The 23,324-nt window shown below is 41.0% G+C and overlaps 1 protein-coding gene across 1 annotated transcript in view; it reads left to right on the plus strand.

Moving 5' to 3' along the window:
* Nucleotides 1–23,324, plus strand: part of ddx31 (DEAD (Asp-Glu-Ala-Asp) box polypeptide 31) — a 78,133-nt gene that overhangs the window by 47,325 nt on the left and 7,484 nt on the right. Inside the window, exons 18-19 of the mRNA XM_067969781.1 lie at nt 2,138–2,246; nt 6,294–6,477. Coding sequence (XP_067825882.1) covers nt 2,138–2,246; nt 6,294–6,477 — 293 coding nt within the window. The remainder of the gene's footprint in view (nt 1–2,137; nt 2,247–6,293; nt 6,478–23,324) is intronic.

The following is a 23,324-nucleotide window of genomic DNA, read 5'->3' on the forward strand; positions in this document are numbered from 1 at the left end:
ACTTCTTTCAATAATATTGCTGTGTGATCGAGCTAAATGATAGAGTTCAAAACTTTAAAAATTACTTCTGTTTTGAAAATCGAAGCTGTTGAAATAGGGAGCATGGACAATATGGTTGTGCGTTGTGTTGATTTGCTAATGTTGCTGTGTCACTGACCACTAATCTGCTGCCTTGTGGCTGTGACTTTCCCCATACATTGAGTTCCAATCACTGCTGCACTGTCTGGGGAAAGACAAGGTAGTTCCCCTTGAGGTGTGTGAAATAAATTGGAGGAGATAATTACCTATGGCATTCTCACGTGCCACCTGCGATCCCTCTTGAGGCCTGGACACTCACTTGGTCAAAAGCAGAAGTGAAGAGAATTACCAGGGAGTAGGAGAATTGGAGCAACAGATAAATTAAAATTGTAATTGTGTTTTGTTTATGATGCAGTTAATCATGTCAATTTTTTTCTTCCATTTTGTCTCGAAGCCACTGATTTGTTACTGGGTTAATGGTTCCATGGGTGCTGGTTAGCCCTCTGTTACTTTTCCGTGTGTTGGTCTAGAAATTGGCAAATGTAACAACCATAAAGGATATCACAGCCAAGCCTTATTCTGACCTCACCCAACTTCCACTCCAGGGGCATTGAGACGAATTGAACCAGTCTTACTACTGAGCTAACTCAGCACAGACTGGGGATCAGACTTGGGACCTTCTGATCTGTGGGACTTAATACTATTTGCTTAGTACTACACTAGGCGGCGCCTTTACCCACAGAGCTATAAGGAGCTGGTGCCCATCTTGTACCTTCAGTTTTACTGCAAGGTGGATAGGCATGATTACACAACCTGTCATTATGATTATTTTAAAAGTTTTTAACTCCAAAATTAAAAATTAATTTTGAATGAGCATTCCTCAAATAAAGAATTGTAGGGGAAGGGGAAAGCACGTGCTTCTTAAATTCATGGTCTCAAAATACTGCATTGATAGGATCATGTGAAATATAATTGGCTGATTTTTATGAAGTGAAAAATGATTATAACTTGGCATTATAACTTGGCAATAATAGATACATTTTGTAAGTCATGATGTATATGTGATTGATCAAGGTACTGTGTAGCACCTCGTACTGAAGGTGATTGTGTTTCCTTCATACTCATTAAAATCGGAACAGTTATTGTTACAACCCAATCTTATACTGTGTGTGAAGGGCTTAAATCCCATTCTATATCCCAGACAAATATCACTTGCAAGCCTCTGATTAGACCCAATTTCTGCTGGAATCCACAGCAAGCTCTCAGCTCTTGATGGAGGCCATCTTCAATATAAAAGTGGTTATTAGAATTCTAAAACCTTTCCACCAGTCAGGCCCCCCTGATCTATTCGAAGACGTGTAACACATTGTATACAATATCCAGCTCAGGGCTCAGCAGCTGAATCTATGTTTGCTCAGTGCTCAGAAGGATTTCCACTCTTATTTGGTACTGGCTGCTGAGTTCAATCTCATGCCAGCAACTGTTACACTTTCTCATTAATTTTAAACAGTAAAAAGGAAAGAAAAAACATACCTTCCATTATTAAAAACTTTATTCCTTTAATAACATAACGCTAGGTCCTCGGGGAAAGGTCAATCATCCTTTAAAAAGTAATTTGACATTCATATTAAAAGCCAAGAAATTGCAAGAGGCACAGGGTGGGAGCTGTTGCAGTCCACAAATAACACCAAGCTGTCTTATTCAATGTGATCTTTAGCTACATTATATTATTTCTTTTCAGTAATATTGAAGGGATTAACCTCCGTGCCCCTTTGTGATTATTCTGTAATTTTCTTGTTATTAAATCTGTTATAAACCCATCCATTATTTCTCACTGAAACACTCGTTGTTTAGTTAACCCTTCAAGGACTGTTGTGCTGTTTGTCAATTGGAATGAAAGTCTAGCACCAATTACGATTTTAATTTTTTTTAAGTGTTCAGAGAATACTGACTGAAGAAATATTGTTGGATTTGGCGCATCTCTCTACAATTACTTTAGAAATGAGTGCTTATTATTGTCACAGATGTTACTTGATGGGTAACCCAGGTGTATTCTGCAAGTTTTAAAAATAAATGAACATAAATAATTAATGAGCACCTTTTTTTTTCACACACGCAGTCGGAAGGTGTTATCCTGCAGGAAGTAAGGGAATCAGCAACAACCTTGCAAAAAGAGTATGAGAACTACGTCCATTCAACCAAAGAAACCCTCCTGCAAGCCAAGAAAGGTCAGTTGCCATCTACTACTCTTTGGTTATAACAGTATGAAACCTTTGGTGGTTTTCATTGGCAAACAAGAATTAGAGATCTTTATAAACGGAGAGCTTTGATTAGTTCATCATTAATGAAGAAACTAGCACTTAACTCATTTTTCAAACACAAACAAAACAAGGAATAGAATAACTTGATATCCACGGTTTTCTAAACTAAGAAACTGAAGAAGGGATAATGGATACAGCAATAAATCCACATCAGAACCAAAGAACTAACTGGTAAATTTAGACTAAACAAGTCAAGGCTCTGGAGCAGAACTGGATTATCCTATACCAGTCATTGTTTGCATATGTCTTGTGGAATTCTTTTTTGCAATGCCTGTTTTACCTGTACTGAACAAACTATTTGATTAGTTGCTATCACAAAGAGTACAGAACACATTACTCAACTGACAGTATTCATTGTCACAGCCAAAGTACCTCATAATATCTATACTCATCCTCTTGGACTATAGGTTGGATATGAATCTTTAGTCACACACACGGATCAAAATTAGGAGACTATGTTATTGATCAATGTATGACTTTGTCGCACCTGTATTTGCAGGTAAGGCAAACAAGTTTACCTCAATTTCTAACACATAATGGTGCCAAATTTTTTAAATTCGTTTTTGTATTTACTGTCCCAGCCGAAGGGATGCATTGCTCCCTCCAGCACAGAAGATTTCAGTGCAGAAACTCCATAATTGAAATGGGCAAATATCTTCTGAAATAAAACAAATTTACTCTTAATTTTTAATGCATGCCAAATGTGACTCCCTGCAGTCATCTTATAACCCTGGAGAAATCCCTGATAGTGGTCTATGAGAATGTGAAAATGGGGGAGAAAATAAAACCAGCAAGAAGGCATATGTTGTTCTTGTGCACGTATAACTAGCGGGCTATAGAATGTTTATTGTTACAGATTATCTAACAGTCCCATTAACAGGATTAAGGATATTGATACTGTACATATTAGACTTGTGACATTTAAAAAAATAAATATGGAATGTTGCATTTGTATTTTTTTTTTGCTAAATTATACATCGTGTGCGTAGTGTTTCATGAGTAGTTTATCATTCATTTAATTTGAACTTGTTACCAAACAATACATTAAACACACAGTGGAGCCCGATTCTAGGGAAGAAATTGTTCTGGTTCTTTTTAAATACATTTACATTGTTAGTACACATAGCAGTTCTCCCTCCTCCCTGTCTTCACCCGACATCCACAGGAAGCAGCTAGATAGCAATCAGTAGTGATAACCCTGGCTGATTTTTTGCTTCCCTCCTCTTTCTCCACCTGCCGCTTCCCCCCCCACCCCCCCACCGCCCCCAACAAGCCCAGGGACCTAGAGGCCAAGTGTGATATCCCTTCTGCTGCCCTGGTTCAGCTCAGCTACACAGATCAGAAATCAGACCTGGGACCTTCCTCGTCTGAATGGTTTAGTTCTGCACTAAGCAAAGCAGACTCTGCCCTGCCATTGTGGGAGCTTTTTTTAAGCTGAATTAATGGCAGCCTGAACCAGGTCCATGTAAATTATTTGCTGCAAAGTGAGGAAATGTTGAATTCAAAGTAAATTTGATGCACCTTCTGCCTGTGTGTAAAATCTGACTGGGAAAATGCTTCATTTCTCATTCTGGCCATCTCTCACCTTAACGAGTACACGTGCGCGATAAAAAGGTGAATGAATTATTTAAGTGCTTAGAAGGCATTGCAGCTTTGACTCAGATGGTATCGATCTGAAATAAGCGCACTTTTACTTGTAAACAGAGCTTTAAAATATTCCCTAGGTCCTGTCAGCCACAAATCCATAAAATGACACATTTTATTACTGTTCATAAACACTGACGTGCTGCTGCTCTCACTCAATTGTACTTAAACTTTGTGCAAACAGGTTTTCAGCCTGAAATTCTCCACAGTAGAAAATGCCTGTGGCTACAGTCCATTATCTATGTATATTTTTTAAATTTTACTTTCTCAATCTACTATTTAGATTTGATTTTAAACAGGCTATTTCAGTATCAGTTTGTAGTTCTATCTCATTATATTTCTGTTTTAAGCAGTGATCCAATTTCCTTTTAGAAGGATACTGAACTCCTGTTTTGCTGTGTTTGATACTCTGGCAGGCTGTACCTATCTAATGTATTGGGCTTGATTTCCCATTTTATGTATAGTGTCTGTTTCCATTCAGCACAGTCACAGTTCAACTGTATTGTGGACTTTTTAGAAACGCTCCCATTAAGAAGGAGCCTATAGTTAACCACTTTACAGCCCCTCCCCCAGCACCAGTTTTCCCACTCAACCCTCAACTGTGTTTAGTACAGCAAATGTTTGTGCCCATCAGGTGAGGGAAGTCCTTTCTGGGCAGTGGAACATTCTAACACCTAGTCTCTGGTAATAAGTGCTCATACAGCACAGGTTAGAGGCAGAGAAATAAGCGTTTTTCTCCCAGGCCCAATGTTGGTGTAAACTCCTGCTTTGGAATATCACTCTTGCTGACAACTGACAAGCATCAGGTGGCCTATCCAAGATTATTGAATTGATGTTGAATTGTGGACCGGTTTGTGCTGTACACTCACGCATGATCCCCTTCAGGGATTGACCTACCCATATAAACCCCTTATGGAATCAAAGAAAGGAGACTTTCATCCCATCAGCCCTGAGGTGGTTCAAACCCAGGTACCAGAGGTGAAAAGACTTTGTTCTTACCAATTGGTAGCACTTGGTCTCTTTTTTTTAAGTAACTCGTTTTTAAAAAAAAAAGAGATGACTTAGCAATATTTGATGTTCCCTTGCTTATAGTTTCCAATATCTATTAATCCTAAATTTATGAAATTTCTGCCTGTGGAAGCCATGTACTGAATATTGAGAGTGGAGTTCAGCAGTGGAAAGGGTTAAAGTACATGCAATGTTGGAGGCAGGATGAGTAGATTGTGAATCCTTCCCATTGATCCTTGACTGCAGGCGATGCCAAAAGGAAACAGTTGAACATGGAATCAAATTGCTCTTTATTTTCTGCTGCTTCAAAGAAGCATCCTGCCTGCTTTGTATTCTTTTGTCGTTCAGTAAGTTCTCTTGTGGAATAACCCCCCAAACTAACTAGTAACTGGTTGGTCTCCTTTGGCGTTGTACACAGGGAGTCAAGACCAAGTATAGGTTTCAGGTAAAGCAGGGTTAAAGATCAGGGGATATATGGACCAGGGCATACAGACGAAATTCAGTCCCCATTTTAAAGTCATGCATTCTGTCTTTATTTTTCTACTTCCATTATAAATTCCATGTCCATATTTATAATTGACTGTCTGTGTAATTACATGCTCTCGCCAGTGGTGGTGCTGCAGATTTTTAATACAATATAGATGTGTCTTCTGAATGGGAGTGAAAGGGCTGTCGCTCTAATCCCCTGATGACATGTGACTAATTGTATAAGAATAATTTAGGTTCAAATTGCAATCCATGCTTAAAACAAGCAGTAAAGAAGAATTTCCTCCTCCTACAAAAAAAGTGTGAGTTTATGTCCTACTCCACGAATAATCTAATAAATTGGTAAATTTGGTGTTGCTGATATGCCTGCATCAAACTACATTACTGTACTAATGATTCACCTGGTTTGATGTCACTAATTCAATTTCTGCACACCAGGTTATTAATAAGGCGTTAGGCTTGGTATTCATGACACATCAGTAGCAGACCGTGATAGTAAAGACTCACTAAACTTAGTGTGTGCATTAGACCTGTAGCAGACCACAACCTAGTCTATTTTTCCACTTAATGTGAAGTAAGTGCTTCAAAAATTCTTCAATGAATTTGCTTCATAATTTTCAACTATGCAACATTTTAAATCAATATTAAGTTGGCACACCTTTTATTCTATCTCAATCAGAGGTGTGGCACAGAAATTGTAAATTCTTCCAGGCTCCCTTAAAAGACAGAACCTTTGTGCATTTATTTTCATTTTTCATGTATAATTGCTACCACAATCGGATTGATTTCTAATCACATTTTAAAAATGTTTTTCAGCGTTGCAGTCATTCATTCGAGCATATGCCACATATCCAGCAAGCCTAAAGCAGATCTTCCATATTAAGACCCTTCACCTTGGACACACTGCCAAGAGCTTTGGGCTCCGAGATGCTCCACAGAACCTGGGTAGCACAATAATGGCCAATCAACAGAAGCAGAATTTTAAACCAAGGGTGAAAAGGTGAGGGCCTTGACTCTGATACATCAATTATTATTTTTGTTAAGTAACTAAATAAAAGATCAAAGTAGTTTGTGTGTATGTATGTCTGCATAATATATATACACACGCATATATAATTATACATCATTATACGTTCTGCATATTTGTACGTTAAATGTTTCTAATTACCTATAAAGTCCACAGCTACAATATGACTACAAATATAGCAGCTGATTGTTATTTAATTTCCGACCTCAATTTCAATGCTACACACAAAAGTACGGCAGTGTTCCAAACAAAATTGTAATTGTTGCATGTTATCAGGGTCTTTCAGTTTTGTATAATCTAGTTTTACATTTACTTGTGCAGCATTCAAATGAGATTGTGTTGCCCTAATTATGAAGATAGGTTAGTTTTATTTGAATTTTACAATGTTTACTTACGAGTGCAGTTGTAAATTTTGCTTGGCTGGCATTTTCAGAAGTGTAAATTGATCCAACAACCCTGTCTTCATTCCATATACTGTATAGTAACGTTGTATGTTTCAGGATTGAGGGAGTGAATTTCCTCTGGTTTTCTCCCGCTCTGCTGCCGTAACTTTGGCGGAAACTCCCATTTAGCCACGTAAATGGAATTTCTGCCAATCATCCACTAAAGTTACAGCAGCGGAGTGGGAGAAATCCAGAGGAAATTCAGCACTGAGATGTTTTGATACTGGTGACTGAATAGAATGTATAATGGCTGCTCTCACTTGTCTAGTTGTACATTTAGGGTGGGTGTATTCCTACCCTGGGGCTAGGTGATGGGTTTATTACCATCTTCCCTCTTGTGTCCAGCCACTCCACACTCTAGGTATGTGCTATGTCACTTGTGAGCTGGGTCTTGTTGACAGGGATCCAGAATGCTTGGTACTTTTCCAGTCTTGGCTGGAGTGCACTCATTCTGACGAACATATATGCCATAGACGCTTTATGCACAAGTCTATGTCGGGGGTTTTAACATTGCATGGTGATGGATCTACTAGCTGCTACAGTAAACACTATGCTTGTCTGCATTCAGTTGGGATTCTCATTCCCTCCAGGATAAGCCTTACAGGTCCATTATGGATTTGTTTTATAATAAGTTGTCTCTACAGTTCAGTAGTAGACACTGAACCAAATACATGTATTACTGCCGTAGTCTTGCAAATGGGAAAACCCATAATTCAAAAGTGTCAAGAACTGGGTGACACAGTGGGTTGGCATGTTGTTCTTTCACTTCTGGGTTACAGGTTCAAGTTCAGATAAGACATATATGATCAAAATCTTCTTCCCCCTCAGTTCTCAGAAACCTTGTTCTTACTGGGCATGGATCCACAGCAAAAAACTGTCCACATTTTGGCACAAGCCAGAGAAACCACAAGGACACAGAGTTTGTACTGTTGCAGTAGGGGGTGTTTCACTGTGGCTAGGGTTAAAGCACAACATTGGGATGGAGTTTTACTCTGCATCTGTCTATATCCTTGCTGATTCATGTGGCCAAAATAGAAGCGTGTTTAATTTCCCCAGCACTAACATTCCTCAGCTTGAATTACAACATTCAGTAAAAAAAATAACAAACTCACAAGAGTCACAACTGCAGTTGTATTCAGGTGTACCCTGGGACTGGTACAGATTCTGTTTGTTATAAATTTTTAATATATTTATGTGGAAAAAAGATGGAAACAATTTTTGTAATTGTTTCAGCTGAAAAAGATTGATGTGGAGATGCCGGTGATGGACTGGGGTTGACAATTGTAAACAATTTTACAACACCAAGTTATAGTCCAGCAATTTTATTTTAAATTCACAAGCTTTCGGAGATTTTCTCCTTCCTCAGGCAAATGTTTCAAGATCTTGAAACATTTGCCTGAGGAAGGAGAAAATCTCCGAAAGCTTGTGAATTTAAAATAAAATTGCTGGACTATAACTTGGTGTTGTAAAATTGTTTACAACTGAAAAAGATTGACATTTTTGCAATTGATAATATGAACACTGGTGATTCCAAAGATGATACCGTTACAATTAGTACCCACCCTGACTCTCTTCATGCTCAAAGTAACAAGGCAGTTAGTTTCCAAGATAGGCCCGTGTCTGCTACAAACCAAAACTCTTAAACCTCATATTTGGAGCGAATAGGTTAATGTGCCACAGGATCAACAATGACTCTCTTACCAAGTCATTTTGCGCTGGAAGATGTAGACGGTGCCTATCATACACTCCTAATTGCAGAAAATCTCCGCACTGATAAACCATACAGTGCCAGCTAAAACCACAAACCAAATTCATTAGAAGACATAAATTTAAACAGTAGCAAGATACAGCAGATAAACAGCAACACAGTTTTTAACAAACAGCAATGCTTGACACAGTTTCCTGAAACTAAAATAAATAAAGAACTTATAATTGTATAGCCCATTTCACATTCTCAGCATGTGCCAAAGTGCTCCACAGCCAATGAATTACATTTGAATGTAGTCACAGTTATGTTGGCAGTTTGTGCACAGCAAGGTCCCACAAACAGCAAATGACTTAAATGACCAGTTAATTTGTTTTGGTGGTGTTGGTTGAAGGATAAATGTTGGCAGGAAACTAGGAAAACGCCCCTTTTCTACAAATAGTGCCATGGGATCTTTTGTATTCATCTGAACATTTAATATCTCGTGAAGGATGGCACCCCCAACAATCCCCTCAGCACCTCCCCCAGTACTGCACTGAAATGTCAACCTAGATTATATGCTATGGTCTTGGAGAGGGGCATGAACCTTCAACCTGACTGAGGCAAGCTCACACAAAATAACAAAGCATTTTAAAAATTCTGAAGAGACCCTTTTTTGTAAAAAAGAGTATTTTACCCTAATTTTGAGTGAATGTAACATAAAGTTTTGCCTCACCACTGTGCTGTGGAAATACAATTGAGCTGAGTGAATTCAAGAACTTAGAGAGCTAGCAACAAAAAGTACCTCTCCGAGGAGCATATCACACCTCAGGTCAAAGAAGATCTTTCATATTGGGCAAGTACTTCTGAAGAAAGCCCATGCTGTTTCTGAACAGGCTGGTGATGAATACTAATTATTTCTATCACCTGAGGAGGGGTGAGAAGTGAAAAGCACCTTCCTCTCTGTCTGATAATCTGTTTACTGACTCAAGCCTGAAACAAAGCCTACTGGAAACTTTGACTGCCATGACGGCCTCTTGAGTGGCTATGACAATCACAGACAATTATCTCCTGCCTGTCTTTAGCCAATATCGTGTATTGGATTTACCCACAGGCCTCAAGATGAGATACAAAGTGAATGCTAACAGTCATATCTCCATTTTAAAATCCAGTGCATTGGCCTACCTAAAATTCATATTGAGGAGGTTTAATATAAAAATATTTTATAACACTAATTGGTCTCCTATGGTGTTACACATGAGAAGTCAAGGCCAAGTGTAATCTTCAGATAAAGCGGAGTTGATAAGCGGCACATAATTGGACCAGGGCACACAGATGTAATTCAGTCCCCATTTTAAAGTCATACATTCTATCCTTCCTTTTTTTAATAATACTTTTATTTTATACTAGTTGATCTGCTGTAGCATTGCAAATGGTCTGTCGAGACATAATTCAGTTGCCCATTTTAAAGTCATACATTCTAACCTTATTTGGGAAGCTGAAAGGTAACGTTGGTTGGAACATAGGGATTTCTTTACAGTGCAGGCTGTGGAGTTCAGAGGCACTGAGGTGCTACAGCACCACCATTGATGGGAGGATGTGATGACAACTTTACATAGATAGTTTCCATTATAGCTGTGGACATAGAACTTTATGATGGAAAAAAATTGACAGAAGTGAGACAAAAACATGACCACACGAAGTAAGGATTCGTGGAGAGAAAATGCACACGATGTAAGATTTTTAATATATTTTGGATAGATTTCCTGAAACTGTGATGTTGTTATTGACATTTGAGCCCAGTAAAGTGTTCACTATCTTAAAAGCTAGATAAATACCACATTGATGAATGTTTTTTTTTGCCGTGTTTTATGTTTTGCTTCTTTCACTTCCATCTCGCTTTCATGCTCTTCGGGCTCTAGGCAACAGGTTGAGGTGGTGGGGAGGGGAGGTGGTGAGTGAAGTGAAGGACAGAGGGGTATATGTTCAATTCTCCACAGCTTAAATGCATCAGTTCCACTCTGTGCACCAATGTGAGAGCTGATTTCCTTGTTTTAGTTGTATATTGCTGTTTATACCCTTGGCTGTTCAATGATATAAATGAATCAGTTTTCCAGTCTTTAGATGAAGCGTGGTTAGAGGGTAGGGTATAATTTGACCAGGGTGCGCAGATGTAATTTGGTCCCCAGTTTAATTAGTCATACATTCTGTCCTTATGTTTATGTAATACTTGTGTTAATATAGCTAATTAGCAAAAGTTACAGTAGTTTGGGAAGCAGGGAAGTAGAGTGGGTTGGCGCACAGGAATTTCTCTGCAGTACAGGGAGAAGCTGGGAGACACAAAACCAAAGTGATACAGCACCGCCACTAGTATGAAGCTGTAATTACAGTGTGATATGTTTGCGCAGGCTGCCTCCATTATAAATGTGCACATGGGAATCTATAATGGAATTGCGCGCAGACATAAAATTTTTAATATCGATGGTGCTGGGTGGTGCTTGCACCTGTCACAGAGGCTATGGGATTTCTTCTTTTGTTGCTTTATTGTCTTCAACTGAAGTGCAGAATTATCCTGGGCAAAACTAGTTATGTATTTATGGTAATGAGTCCTAAACTATACTGATGTAAGTTTTCAGTAAATCTTGTTACAACATTAGAAGCACCAGGGTTTTTTTTTGTTTTTGTTTTTTTCCTCTTCCTCCCCAGCCCATGGTGATGTTCTCTTATGTTTGGGGGGGGTGAGGTGGTGTTACCATTCCATAAGCACTGATTGCCCCCCAATTTCCTCTGGTCATTCTTCATGTGCGAGTTTAGATAGTGAGTGTCAGCAGATTATTAAAAAGTTGGGGGGGGGGGGGGGCGTCCATCACAGTGGAGACCCAACCTGTTTTCATCCCAGTCAACCTCTGACTCTTCAAGCATGTAACGTCCCAAATTGACGGGGGAGCCGTGCAATGTAGCATACCTTGACTTCCAAAAGGCCTATGATAAAGTACTGCATGAGAAACTTCTTTACAAATGAAGATCATTGAGTATCAAGGGTAAGACACGAATAAAGGTTTTTAAAATTATGAAGGGGTTCGATAGGGAAGATGTGTCCACTTGTGGGGATGCCCAAAACTAGTGTCACTAATAAATCCAATAAGGAATTCATTATAGGAGAAACTTCTTTACTCAGAGAGTACTGAGAATGTAGAACTCACTACCACATGGAGTAGTTGAGGCGAATAGCATAGGTGCACCTAAGGGGAAGCTAGATAAGTACATGAGGGAGAAAGGAATAGAAGGATATGGTGATAGGGTGAGATGAAGTAATGTGGGAGGAGGCTCTTGTGGAGCATAAACACCAGCATAGACCAGTTGGGCCGACTCGCCTGTCTCTGTGCTGTAAAACTCTATGTAATTGTTGTGATATTTGTTCTAACGCGTTAGTCTTTTCTAGATCAGTAGTTTACAAGCCTTTCTGTGTGGGAGGGCCCCCTTGCAAATATTGACACATTCTCAGGGAATCCTTATTATAACTTATAAAAGACTGTCAGATACCCAAAGGAAAAACAGTACTTATTGAAGAAAACACTTTTTTTAAAGGAGACACTGAGCCATGGTGTATGGTATGCCCGGCCCCAGATGACAGAAATCAAACCTACAAAACATTTGGGAGGCCTTCACGGACCCCAGTTTGAAAGCCTATATTCTCGATAGACAGTCTGTTCTAGCGAGATAGTTTGTTTTGTCTGGCCATTTGGCTACAGCCGATGTGTAGAGATTTTGAGTTATTTTCATTTTTTAAGATTGTCACTTTTATTTTCATCATTTTACTGTGTATTAGGGAATGTGAAAATTAAAACACGCTTATATAATAAATGCAGTTAAAAGTTATACATTCTGTCCTTATGTTATATAATACTTTGATTTAGTATTGTTAACATATTTTTCGCACCCTTTCAACCCCTGCCGTTGTGCCATGTGCTGGGAGCTGAGCCACGTAGACCAGGAAGTGCGGGGATCTGATTTCAGCTGAATTTGCTGACCTCAGCCAAGGCAGTAATGGAGTGCCACAATAGCCTCCTTTACCCAGGCTAGCAAAGGAGACAAAATAGTCCAGTACTTCCCACACCTGATCACTATCCAGTGCCCTACTGGAGAATGTGCATGTGTGGGCATCAAGTGATGACCGGTTTGGTCACAAAGTCAAATAGTCCACAACAACAAAAACTTACATTTATATAACTCCTTCAACTTCAGAAGTACAAAGAAAAAATAGGTGCCGAGCCAGAGAAGGCGATATTGGGAAAAGTAATCAAAAGCTATGTCAGTGATTTGGATTTCCTTAAAGGAGGAGAGGGAGGAAGAGCTGGGGGGATTTGGGAAGAAATTCGAGTGCGTGGGACCTAGCACTTTGAAGGCACGGCCTTCCGTGGTCGGATGAAGGGATTCACAAGAGGCCAGAGTCAGAGGAATGGAGAGCTCGGGGAGAGGGTTGCAATCCCTTAGGAGGTAATAGAGAGAGAGAGAGATTTAAACACGAGATGGGGATTTTAAATTTGAGATGTTGGAGGACTGGGAGCCATGTAGGTCAGTGAGAACAAGGGTGATAGGCAAGCGGGTCATATTGCGGGATAAGATATGGGCAGAAGAGCTTTGAACGAGCTGAAGTGTATGGAGGGTTGAGGATGAGAGGCCAGCCAGAAGAGCATTGCAAATGGGAGTTTTAGCAGCAGATGTGCTGAGGTAGGGGGATGTTGGAGGTAGAAGTCAATGGTCTTTGTGATGGAGCAGATGTAGGGTCACATACCAAGGTTGCAAGCAGTCTGGTTAAGCCTGAGACAGAGGCTGGGAAGGGGGATGGAACTTGTGGCCGGAGCTGAAAATGATGGCTGCAGTCCTCCCAATATTTAACTAGAGGAAATTATGGTTAATCCAAGACTGGGTGTTGGACAGGCAGTCTGACCATATAGAGGCATTGGTGGTGGTCAAGGGGCAGTGGAGAGGTAGAGCTGGGTATCATCAGTACACAAGCTGACCCCACATCTGCGGATGATGTCGCCAAGGGGCAGCATGCAAATGAGGAAGAGGAGAGGGCTAAGAATCTATACTTGGGTGCCTCTTGAGGTCACAGGGCAGAGGTGGAAAGAGAAGCCATTGGGAGAGATACTCTAGCTACGAGTGAAGGCAATCCCACTGAGCTCGGCAGCTGAGGAGAGGCGTTGGAGGAGTATGGTGTGATCAAACCTGTCAACGGATGAAGAGGGATAATGCATCATGGTCACAGTCATTCATGACTTTAGTTAGGGCCGTTTCAGAGCTGAGGGAGGGACGTAACCTGATTTAAAAATTGTGAGGCTTGATTGTGAACTCCATGTTTATTTATTGCCGCCCCTGGTTGCCCTGAGAAGGTGACGCTTTGGCATGGTACCGGAGAGGTGTCGATACCCATGTAATTATACCTCAGCATGAATCATTGCCTTTAGGAGAAAAAGGAGCAAAATCTTTTGGGGGATGGGGGTGTAAATTGATTTTTGTGTTAAATAAAATCTTGTCAATGGAAAAAGAATAGTTCCATTTCCTTCCGACAGCAGTTTACCTTGACACAGTACGAACTCCAGAAACACTTCAATACAAAGCAAGCAACTTCATCCATGTTTTCTAAGTTGAACTATGAGTATCATCTGTAAAAGTAGAAAATCTTAATATAGCAAACTTTCTACCTGATTCAGTCATCTTTTACAATAAGAGGAAGAATAGAGATTTTTATCTTTACAAATGTCTCCCCGCCCCCAGATAAAATCCTTCATGTTCATGTAACTGCACCTTATTACTGCACGGTATAACACAGAAATAAGAGCTTTTAAAAAGCTGAGTGGGGGGAGCACTATTAGCAAAAAATCAAAGCCATTATGTAAAAAGAGGAGCCCCAATTGCTCCGCTCTCCTGCTAGTCAAAAGGAGTAATGTTAATTAAAAGGATCTATTTTTAAAAGGCCTGTTTACTGATGATAACTTCCTTTTATTATTCTCTGTAATGCCTGTAGTAATGTGTCAGATCACAGCTTGTGCTGCAACTAATAGAATAGACAACGATTTAAATTTGACCCGATTCAAAACACTCACTTGTCTCCCTCTGTGTGTCGGGGGATTGCTGGGGGGGGGGAACTGGTGCAGTAAACAGCTGTTACCTAGTACAATAAGCAAAAAGAGGTTTGTGTAAACTGAGCACCTGTTCGATAAGGATGCTCCTGTCAGCTGGCAAGTTGGGCCTCTTTCATTTGACTAAAATCTAACATTGTCATTTGGTTCTGTTGGGCTCCCTGGTGAAGAAGATACACCACGGTCAACCTACTTTTGTTAAAGTGACTAAGTTTGAGCTATAATTAGTTATTTTTTTGTATTGCTTAGCTGTTGATAACTGTTGAATAGCAGTAGACTGATGTAACTGTATCTTTGAACCCACTGTTCACTAAATTGAAGCATGACTTTTAAAGTTTTTTTTATTTTGCCCTTTTATAATTCTTTTTAATCTAATTTTTTTGGTGTGATTCTTACCACATCATGGCTCCATTACAAGCCTATTGTGTAAATGAGGGTGTTCTAATGATTTAACAGCCTTTGCAGGTTTGACCTATTGATTTATACTTGTCCTCTGGCTAGAAGCTTTAAATGAATTAATGATCTTCATTTTGAAAAATGTCAAAGTCAGTATAGGAATTGTTTTGATTTGTTTTCTAGATTTTCCCCACCTCTCCTGAAGGCATTGACTTGCTGCAGTACAGTTTCATGGGTGACAGCAGCAGTCCAGTACCACACTCACCTTTCTGTCACCTCTCACTCCGGCCTCTTGTGCATTCCTCCCCCCCTCCCCTCGTCTCACCGTTGCCAGCCATGCCTGCAGCCGTCTAGGTTCAACACTCTGGAATTTCTTCCCTAAATCCGTCTGTCTATCCACCGCCCTCTCCTGTTTTAAGACCTTCCTTAAAGCCCACCTCTTTGACCACGCATTTGGTCACCCCCTTCTAACATTTCCCCACATTACAACAGTCACTACACTTCAAAAGCACTTCATTGGCTGTGAAGCGCTTTGGGATGTCCTGAGGTTGTGCAAGGCGCTATATACATGCAAGTTCTTTCTTTAATATCTCTTCTGTGAAGCGCCTTTTGACTTTTTTAAGTTAAAGACTGTATATAAATGCCAGTTCTTAGTGTCTTTGTTGTCAAGCCTAGACCATGAGTGTTAACTGGATATTTTACCACGGGGGGCATCACAGCTAAGCCTGATTGTACCCTTACGTGATATAGGTAAACATGCATTTTCCAGAAGGGGTCACATGATGTCAATCAGGATCAGATTCTACCACCTCCTTTCCATCCCTCCCCCTCCCTCAGCCCAGGGGCAATGGGGTGATTGTGGTGTTTCTTGAATATGCCATAGGGAGGTGCGAAAGGAAGGATTGGCTGTTTCCCAGTCACTTGTCTCATTTTTAGCCAGGTGTGCGGCATTGAAGGACCTAAAAGAGGAACAGGAAAATAAATTTAATGAGCTATTTTTAAGACTCCCATTATGTTGACAGTGATTATTTTATGGAATTATATTTAATCCTACCTTGGTACAGTCTGAACTACTTTCACTTTCTTGCTGTTACCTTGATTATTATGCTTTGTGCTAGTCACGTTATCTCAAAGCAGAATTCTATTATTAGTGTCAGCCTGGCTCAGTGGTAGTAGTCTGACCTCTGAGTCAGAAGGTCATACGTACAAACCCCACTTCAGGACATGAGCACACAAATCTAGCCTGACGCTTCAATGCAGTACTGAAGGAGTGCTGCATTGTCAGAGGTGCTATCTTTTGGATGAGATGTTAAACTGAGTTCCTGTCTGCCTGTTTCCATGGATGTAAAAGATCCCATGGCACTATTCCAAAAAGTTTTCCCAGTGTCCTGGTCAACATTTATCCCTCAATCAACACCACCAAAAACAGAGTAAATGATCACTTATCTTAGTGTTGTTCATGGGACCTTGCTATGCACAAATTAGCTACCATGTTTACCTATTAAAACAGTGACTACACTTCACTGGTAATTCAATGGTTGTGAAGCATTTTGGGACATCTTGAGGCCATGAAAGACGCTATATAAATGCTATTACGTAAGTATTAAACCTTGTCATTTATTAATATGCCATGACATCCTTAGTTGATTGGTCTGCACAAAATGCATTATTAATCGTAGCACCCTTGTAAACCCCTTCATGAACCTAAAAACATAACAGGTGTGAATTGTTCATAAGATGTGACAAAATCAAGAAACAACTGATTGGAAAGCCAATGAAAAAAAATAGAACTCCAGAGAAAAATTACCAGAAGATGGAATTTACTCTAACATTATAAATAACTGACACTGGGGGTGGATTGAATGCAGTAATCTAATCTTTAGAGTCAGGCGACTGAGCTGCACTCCAATAACAACATCCTCAGATTAAATATCTACCTTAATAATGGTCTTTGTACATTTAATGTTGAACTATCAGATAACATGAGCTGTGTAGCAACTGTCAACCAGCATTAAGGCGGCAAGCAGAGGTTAAAATTCCAGCATTGTATGGTCCTCAAGTCTCTCTACCTCAGTTTGTGGTATTTCACTAATTCCTGATTAATGTGCTGGGTGAAGCACCATAGTCAAATTTGCTAACACTGCCTCAGTTGAATTGCACCTCCTGCTGGCTGAAAGTAGAATGGGACTGAAATGAATTGTGGAAAAGTAGGTGGTCCAGATTGTACAAACCCGAGACGAACCTGTGCTGAGCGGCCTGCAAGACAGAGAAATCAGTGATCAAAAGTAAAGGGCGAGAACAAAACAAAAGTGGCTTTGGGTGGTTGCTCCCAGTGTAAGCGACTAACTGGCTCCCATTCAGCTGATCAGATTGTATTTAGCTTCTCATGCTGCTGTCTGAATGGTGCATCCTCTGTTGCAGGGATCCCTGAGAGTTTATTCTATAATCCTTACAACAGAAACAGTGGGGAATCGTTCTGTCATGTAGCTGCTATTCTTTGAATTTTATGTCTGTTGTGCTATGACTGTTTGGCAGCAGTTTAGGGGCCTAGATTTATTGACTTTGTACCAATATAACTTTCTTTCCTCCTGTAAATACAGAGATAAAACTTCTAGTATCTCCCATTACAACCACTGTGTAAAATATCTTCTGCCAAGAAATTTGGATGGTATGTGAAGCCGTAACATTGTGTCTGACCAGCTTAACACAAGCCTTCAGTATTTGTGTTGCAGTAGAGTTCCTATTCACTGAGCAAGAAATTAAACCAACTGCAATTACCAGCATCTGCTAATTATTAGGGTTCTACCTTGCATTGTAAAATCAGTCATTCCTTTTATATCCTGTGTTGTATTTTAGGCAAAATGATTTTTTTTAAATTGAAGTTCGCTACAAATTCACCATAACTGTAGCGCTAGAGTCCAAAGTTTGAATCTGAGCTAGATTTTGTGCATTGGATAAGTTTTGCCAGTTCTTGCCTAGACCTTTTGGCGAATCAATATCCAACGCCACAACATGAGCCATTGGGGAAGCGTGCTTCTCATCTGTCCATCATAAAGCAGCATTGATGACAGCCATGGCAGACACCACAGCTCATGCTATCCAGTTATCCCATAATCCCATTTGAAAGTGAAAGCGTGGCAGAGCGAGGCAGCAGTTGTATTTTACTTTGGTGATGGCCCATTATTCGATTTTATTTTTCAAGAATGAGAGCTCCACACATTCTGAGAAAGCTCTGCGCTCCCATTGGTTTTACATTTTTCTCAAGGATCTTAAGGCATATTACATCATGGTTTCACAAATATGAAAATAGTGTGTCTCAAGTTACAAATAAGTAATGTTAATGCTTATATATTAAGCAGGAATAAGAATTTTCAGCTACTTTGCTGATTTTAGCATTTTGTCCTTGGAAAGTGAATATCATAGTAGGTACAGCACAGGAGGAGGCCATTCAGCCCATCGTGCCTGTGCCGGCTCTTTGAAAGCTATCCAATTAGTCCCATTCCCATCCTCTTTCCCCATAGCCCTGTAATTTTTTTCCCTTCAAGTATTTGTCCAATTCCCTTTTGAAAGTTACTATTAAATCTGCTTCCACCACCCTTTCGTTCCAGATCATTACAAATCGCTGCGTAAAAAAAATTGTTTCCTCATGTCGCCTCTGGCTCTTTTGCCGATCTTAATGTGTCCTCTGGTTACCGACCCTTCTGCCACTGGGAACAGTTTTCCTTATTTACTCTGTCAAAACCATTCATGATTTTGAACACCTCTATTAAATCTCCCCTTAACCTTCTCTTCTCTATTCTAAGGATTGTAAACAATTTTACAACACCAAGTTATAGTCCAGCAATTTTATTTTAAATTCACAAGCTTTCGGAGATTTTCTCCTTCCTCAGGCAAATGTTTCAAGAGCTCCTTGAAGCCTACGCATTTATACATATTGAACAATACATGGTGTTTACAGACTGCCCCTGCAACTGCCCGTTGCCAAGGCAATCACCGTGTTCAGACAGAGAGGTGTCACCTGCAGAACCCCCGAATACACATTCAACAAAAAAACAAACAGGGAAAAAAAACAGAGAAAAAAAAACACAGAGAGAGGCAGAAACATCCGGAAGGCAGAGAGAGCCAGCAAATGACCCATTATATTAAAAACAGATAACATTTGTTCGCTGGTGGGGTAACGTGTAGCGTGACATGAACCCAAGATCCCGGTTGAGGCCGTCCTCATGGGTGCGGAACTTGGCTATCAATTTCTGCTCGACGATTTTGCGTTGTCGTGTGTCTCGAAGGCCGCCTTGGAGTACGCTTACCCTAAGGTCGGTGGATGAATGTCCATGACCGCTGAAGTGTTCCCCGACTGGGAGGGAACCCTCCTGTTTGGCGATTGTTGCGCGGTGTCCGTTCATCCGTTGTCGCAGCGTCTGCATGGTCTCGCCAATGTACCATGCTCTGGGGCATCCTTTCCTGCAACGTATGAGGTAGACAACGTTGGCCGAGTCACAGGAGTATGAACCATGCACCTGGTGGGTGGTGTCATCTCGTGTGATGGTGGTATCTGTGTCGATGATCTGGCATGTCTTGCAGAGGTTACCGTGGCAGGGTTGTGTGGCGTCGTGGACGCTGTTCTCTTGAAAGCTAGGTAGTTTGCTGCGAACGATGGTCTGTTTGAGGTTGGGTGGCTGTTTAAAGGCGAGTAGTGGAGGTGTGGGGATGGCCATAGCGAGGTGTTTGTCCTCATTGATCACTACTCGCCTTTAAACAGCCACCCAACCTCAAACAGACCATCGTTCGCAGCAAACTACCTAGCTTTCAAGAGAACAGCGTCCACGACGCCACACAACCCTGCCACGGTAACCTCTGCAAGACATGCCAGATCATCGACACAGATACCACCATCACACGAGATGACACCACCCACCAGGTTCATGGTTCATACTCCTGTGACTCGGCCAACGTTGTCTACCTCATACGTTGCAGGAAAGGATGCCCCAGAGCATGGTACATTGGCGAGACCATGCAGACGCTGCGACAACGGATGAACGGACACCGCGCAACAATCGCCAAACAGGAGGGTTCCCTCCCAGTCGGGGAACACTTCAGCGGTCATGGACATTCATCCACCGACCTTAGGGTAAGCGTACTCCAAGGCGGCCTTCGAGACACACGACAACGCAAAATCGTCGAGCAGAAATTGATAGCCAAGTTCCGCACCCATGAGGACGGCCTCAACCGGGATCTTGGGTTCATGTCACGCTACACGTTACCCCACCAGCGAACAAATGTTATCTGTTTTTAATATAATGGGTCATTTGCTGGCTCTCTCTGCCTTCCGGATGTTTCTGCCTCTCTCTGTTTTTTTTTCTCTTTTTTTTCCCTGTTTGTTTTTTTGTTGAATGTGTATTCGGGGGTTCTGCAGGTGACACCTCTCTGTCTGAACACGGTGATTGCCTTGGCAACGGGCAGTTGCAGGGGCAGTCTGTAAACACCATGTATTGTTCAATATGTATAAATGCGTAGGCTTCAAGGAGCTCTTGAAACATTTGCCTGAGGAAGGAGAAAATCTCCGAAAGCTTGTGAATTTAAAATAAAATTGCTGGACTATAACTTGGTGTTGTAAAATTGTTTACAATTGTCAACCCCAGTCCATCACCGGCATCTCCACATCTATTCTAAGGAGAACAACCTCAGTTTCTCCAGTCTCTCCACATAACTGAAGTCCCTCATTCCTGGTGCCATTCTAGTAAATCCCTTCTGCACCCTCTCTAAAGCCTTGACATCCTTCCTAAAGTGTGGTGCCCAGAATTGAATATAATGCTCCAGCTGCGGCCTAACCAGTTTTTTTTTAATATAAAGGCTTAACATAACTTCCTTGCTTTTGTACTCTATGCCTCTATTAATAAAGCCCTGGATCCCATATGCTTTTTAACAGCCTTCTCATCTTGTCACCTTCAAAGATTTTGTACATACACTCCCTGGTCTCTCTGCTCTTGCATTCCCTTTAAAATTGTACCATTTAGTTTATATTGCCACTTCTCATTCTTCCAACCAAAATGTATCACTTCACACTTCTCTGCGTTAAATTTCATCTGCCATGTGTCTGCCCATTTCACCAGTATGTCTATGTCTGTTACTATCCTCCACGTTATTTACTATATTTCCAAGTTTTGAGTCATCTGCAACTTTGAAATGATACCCTGGATACCCAAGTCCAGGTCATTAATGTATATCAAAAACAGCACTGTTCCTAATACTGACCCCTGGGGAGCACCACTGTATACTTCCCTTCCATTCACCACTACTCTCTGCATTCTGTTCCTTAGCCACTGTCCCTTTAATCCCATGGGCTTTAATATGGAGAATTTTCTTTTCAAAACAGTGTGTGCAGTATTCACATACAGCCCTTTGATGTCACTCGATCATATGTTTATAGATCGTGCTAGTGACATCTAGTGTTGGTAAAAGAATGATGCATACCCTAGAAAGTTTTTTACTGTTGATATTCCTGATGCATTCAGGGTAACTCCTGACTCTTGTACTTGAATAAAGATGCGGTCTTTAGATAATTCTCATTATGGCCACCTTTCAGTTCAGACTGATATTTGTTTTGTTTTGTATTCCATTCTCATATGAATTTGGGATCCATTAAGTGCCTCTATGAGGTGCGAACTGGAAAGATCATGAGAATTTTATTTTAATCAAGACCTAGGAGAAGAGCCAAGACCCATAGTGCAGGACACCGCTAAGGTGAGAAGGAATAGGCGAGGAAATGAGATAGATAAAGTAGTAGTGAATACAGTGTGCAAAGCTTAGGTTTTGATGGCCTGTCATTTGTAGAAGGAAAGGGAAACTAAGGGAAGTTTTGCGACAGTTTTTTTTATTCGTTCATGGGATGTGGGCGTCGCTGGCAAGGCCAGTATTTATTGCCTATCCCTAATTGCCCTTGAGAAGGTGGTGGTGAGCCGCCGCCTTGAACCGCTGCAGTCCATGTGGTGAAGTTTCTCCCACAGTGCTGTTAGGAAGGGAGTTTCAGGATTTTGACCCAGCAATGAAGAACGAACGGCGATATATTTCCAAGTCAGGATGGTGTGTGACTTGGAGGGGAACATGCAGGTGGTGGTGTTCCCATGTGCCTGCTGCCCTTGTCCTTCTAGGTGGTAGAGGTCGCAGATTTGGGAGGTGCTGTTGAAGAAGACTTGGCGAGTTGTTACAGTGCATCCTGTAGATGGTACACACTGCAGCCACGGTGCGCCGGTGGTGAATGGAGTGAATGTTTAGGGTGGTGGATGGGGTGCCAATCAAGCGGGCTGCTTTGTCCTGGATGGTGTCAAGCTTCTTGAGTGTTGTTGGAGCTGCGCTCATCCAGGCAAGTGGAGAGTATTCCATCACACTCCTGACTTGTGCCTTGTAGATGGTGGAAAGGCTTTGAGGAGTCAGGAGATGAGTCACTCGCCACAGAATACCCAGCCTCTGACCTGCTCTTGCAGCCACAGTATTTATATGGCTGGTCCAGTTAAGTTTCTGGACAATGGTGATTTAAATTCTGCTGTGCCACATTGTAACACATCAGTTAAAGAATTTGCAAACGGGCTAACAACTTTATTAAACCTGCAAACAGAAGAATTTCACACGAACATGTAACCAAACCATTGAAGCCTACTGCAAGAAATGGCCTGACCGTACCTTTCTACCCATTCAGATCAATAAATTACCTATCCTTACATATTGCATTATTCATGATGTGTTTACTTAAATTAACTAGCATGTGAGTAAATAAACAATTAAAAATAAATTATCACTATCGTTTGATTGTAATTATGGCAACAAATGGGTTAAATGCAGCTTCACATATCTCACAAGGTGACATCACCTTGATTCCCTAATTGTCTTTTAACTCACTTGCAGCCATTTACTAATGTATCTGTAATGCTGAGGAGAAAGTAGTGACAGGGACCAGACTTGACTAGAGAAACCACTGGGGACAAGAGGCTGTACTCTGCTGCTTGACCCTTACCGGCAGATGGCCATCAGGAATCAAATACCCATGTGCTGGGAGATAGGGAGAGGATTTAGCAGAGTGATTATTCAGAGATGAATAGAGTGATTAGCTGATAAAGAGCATGTGAGACAGGGTTGGGGGCTTTGATCCTCAGTAAT

The sequence above is a fragment of the Heptranchias perlo genome, chromosome 31, assembly GCF_035084215.1.
Source record: "Heptranchias perlo isolate sHepPer1 chromosome 31, sHepPer1.hap1, whole genome shotgun sequence".
NCBI classification, from domain to species: domain Eukaryota; kingdom Metazoa; phylum Chordata; class Chondrichthyes; order Hexanchiformes; family Hexanchidae; genus Heptranchias; species Heptranchias perlo.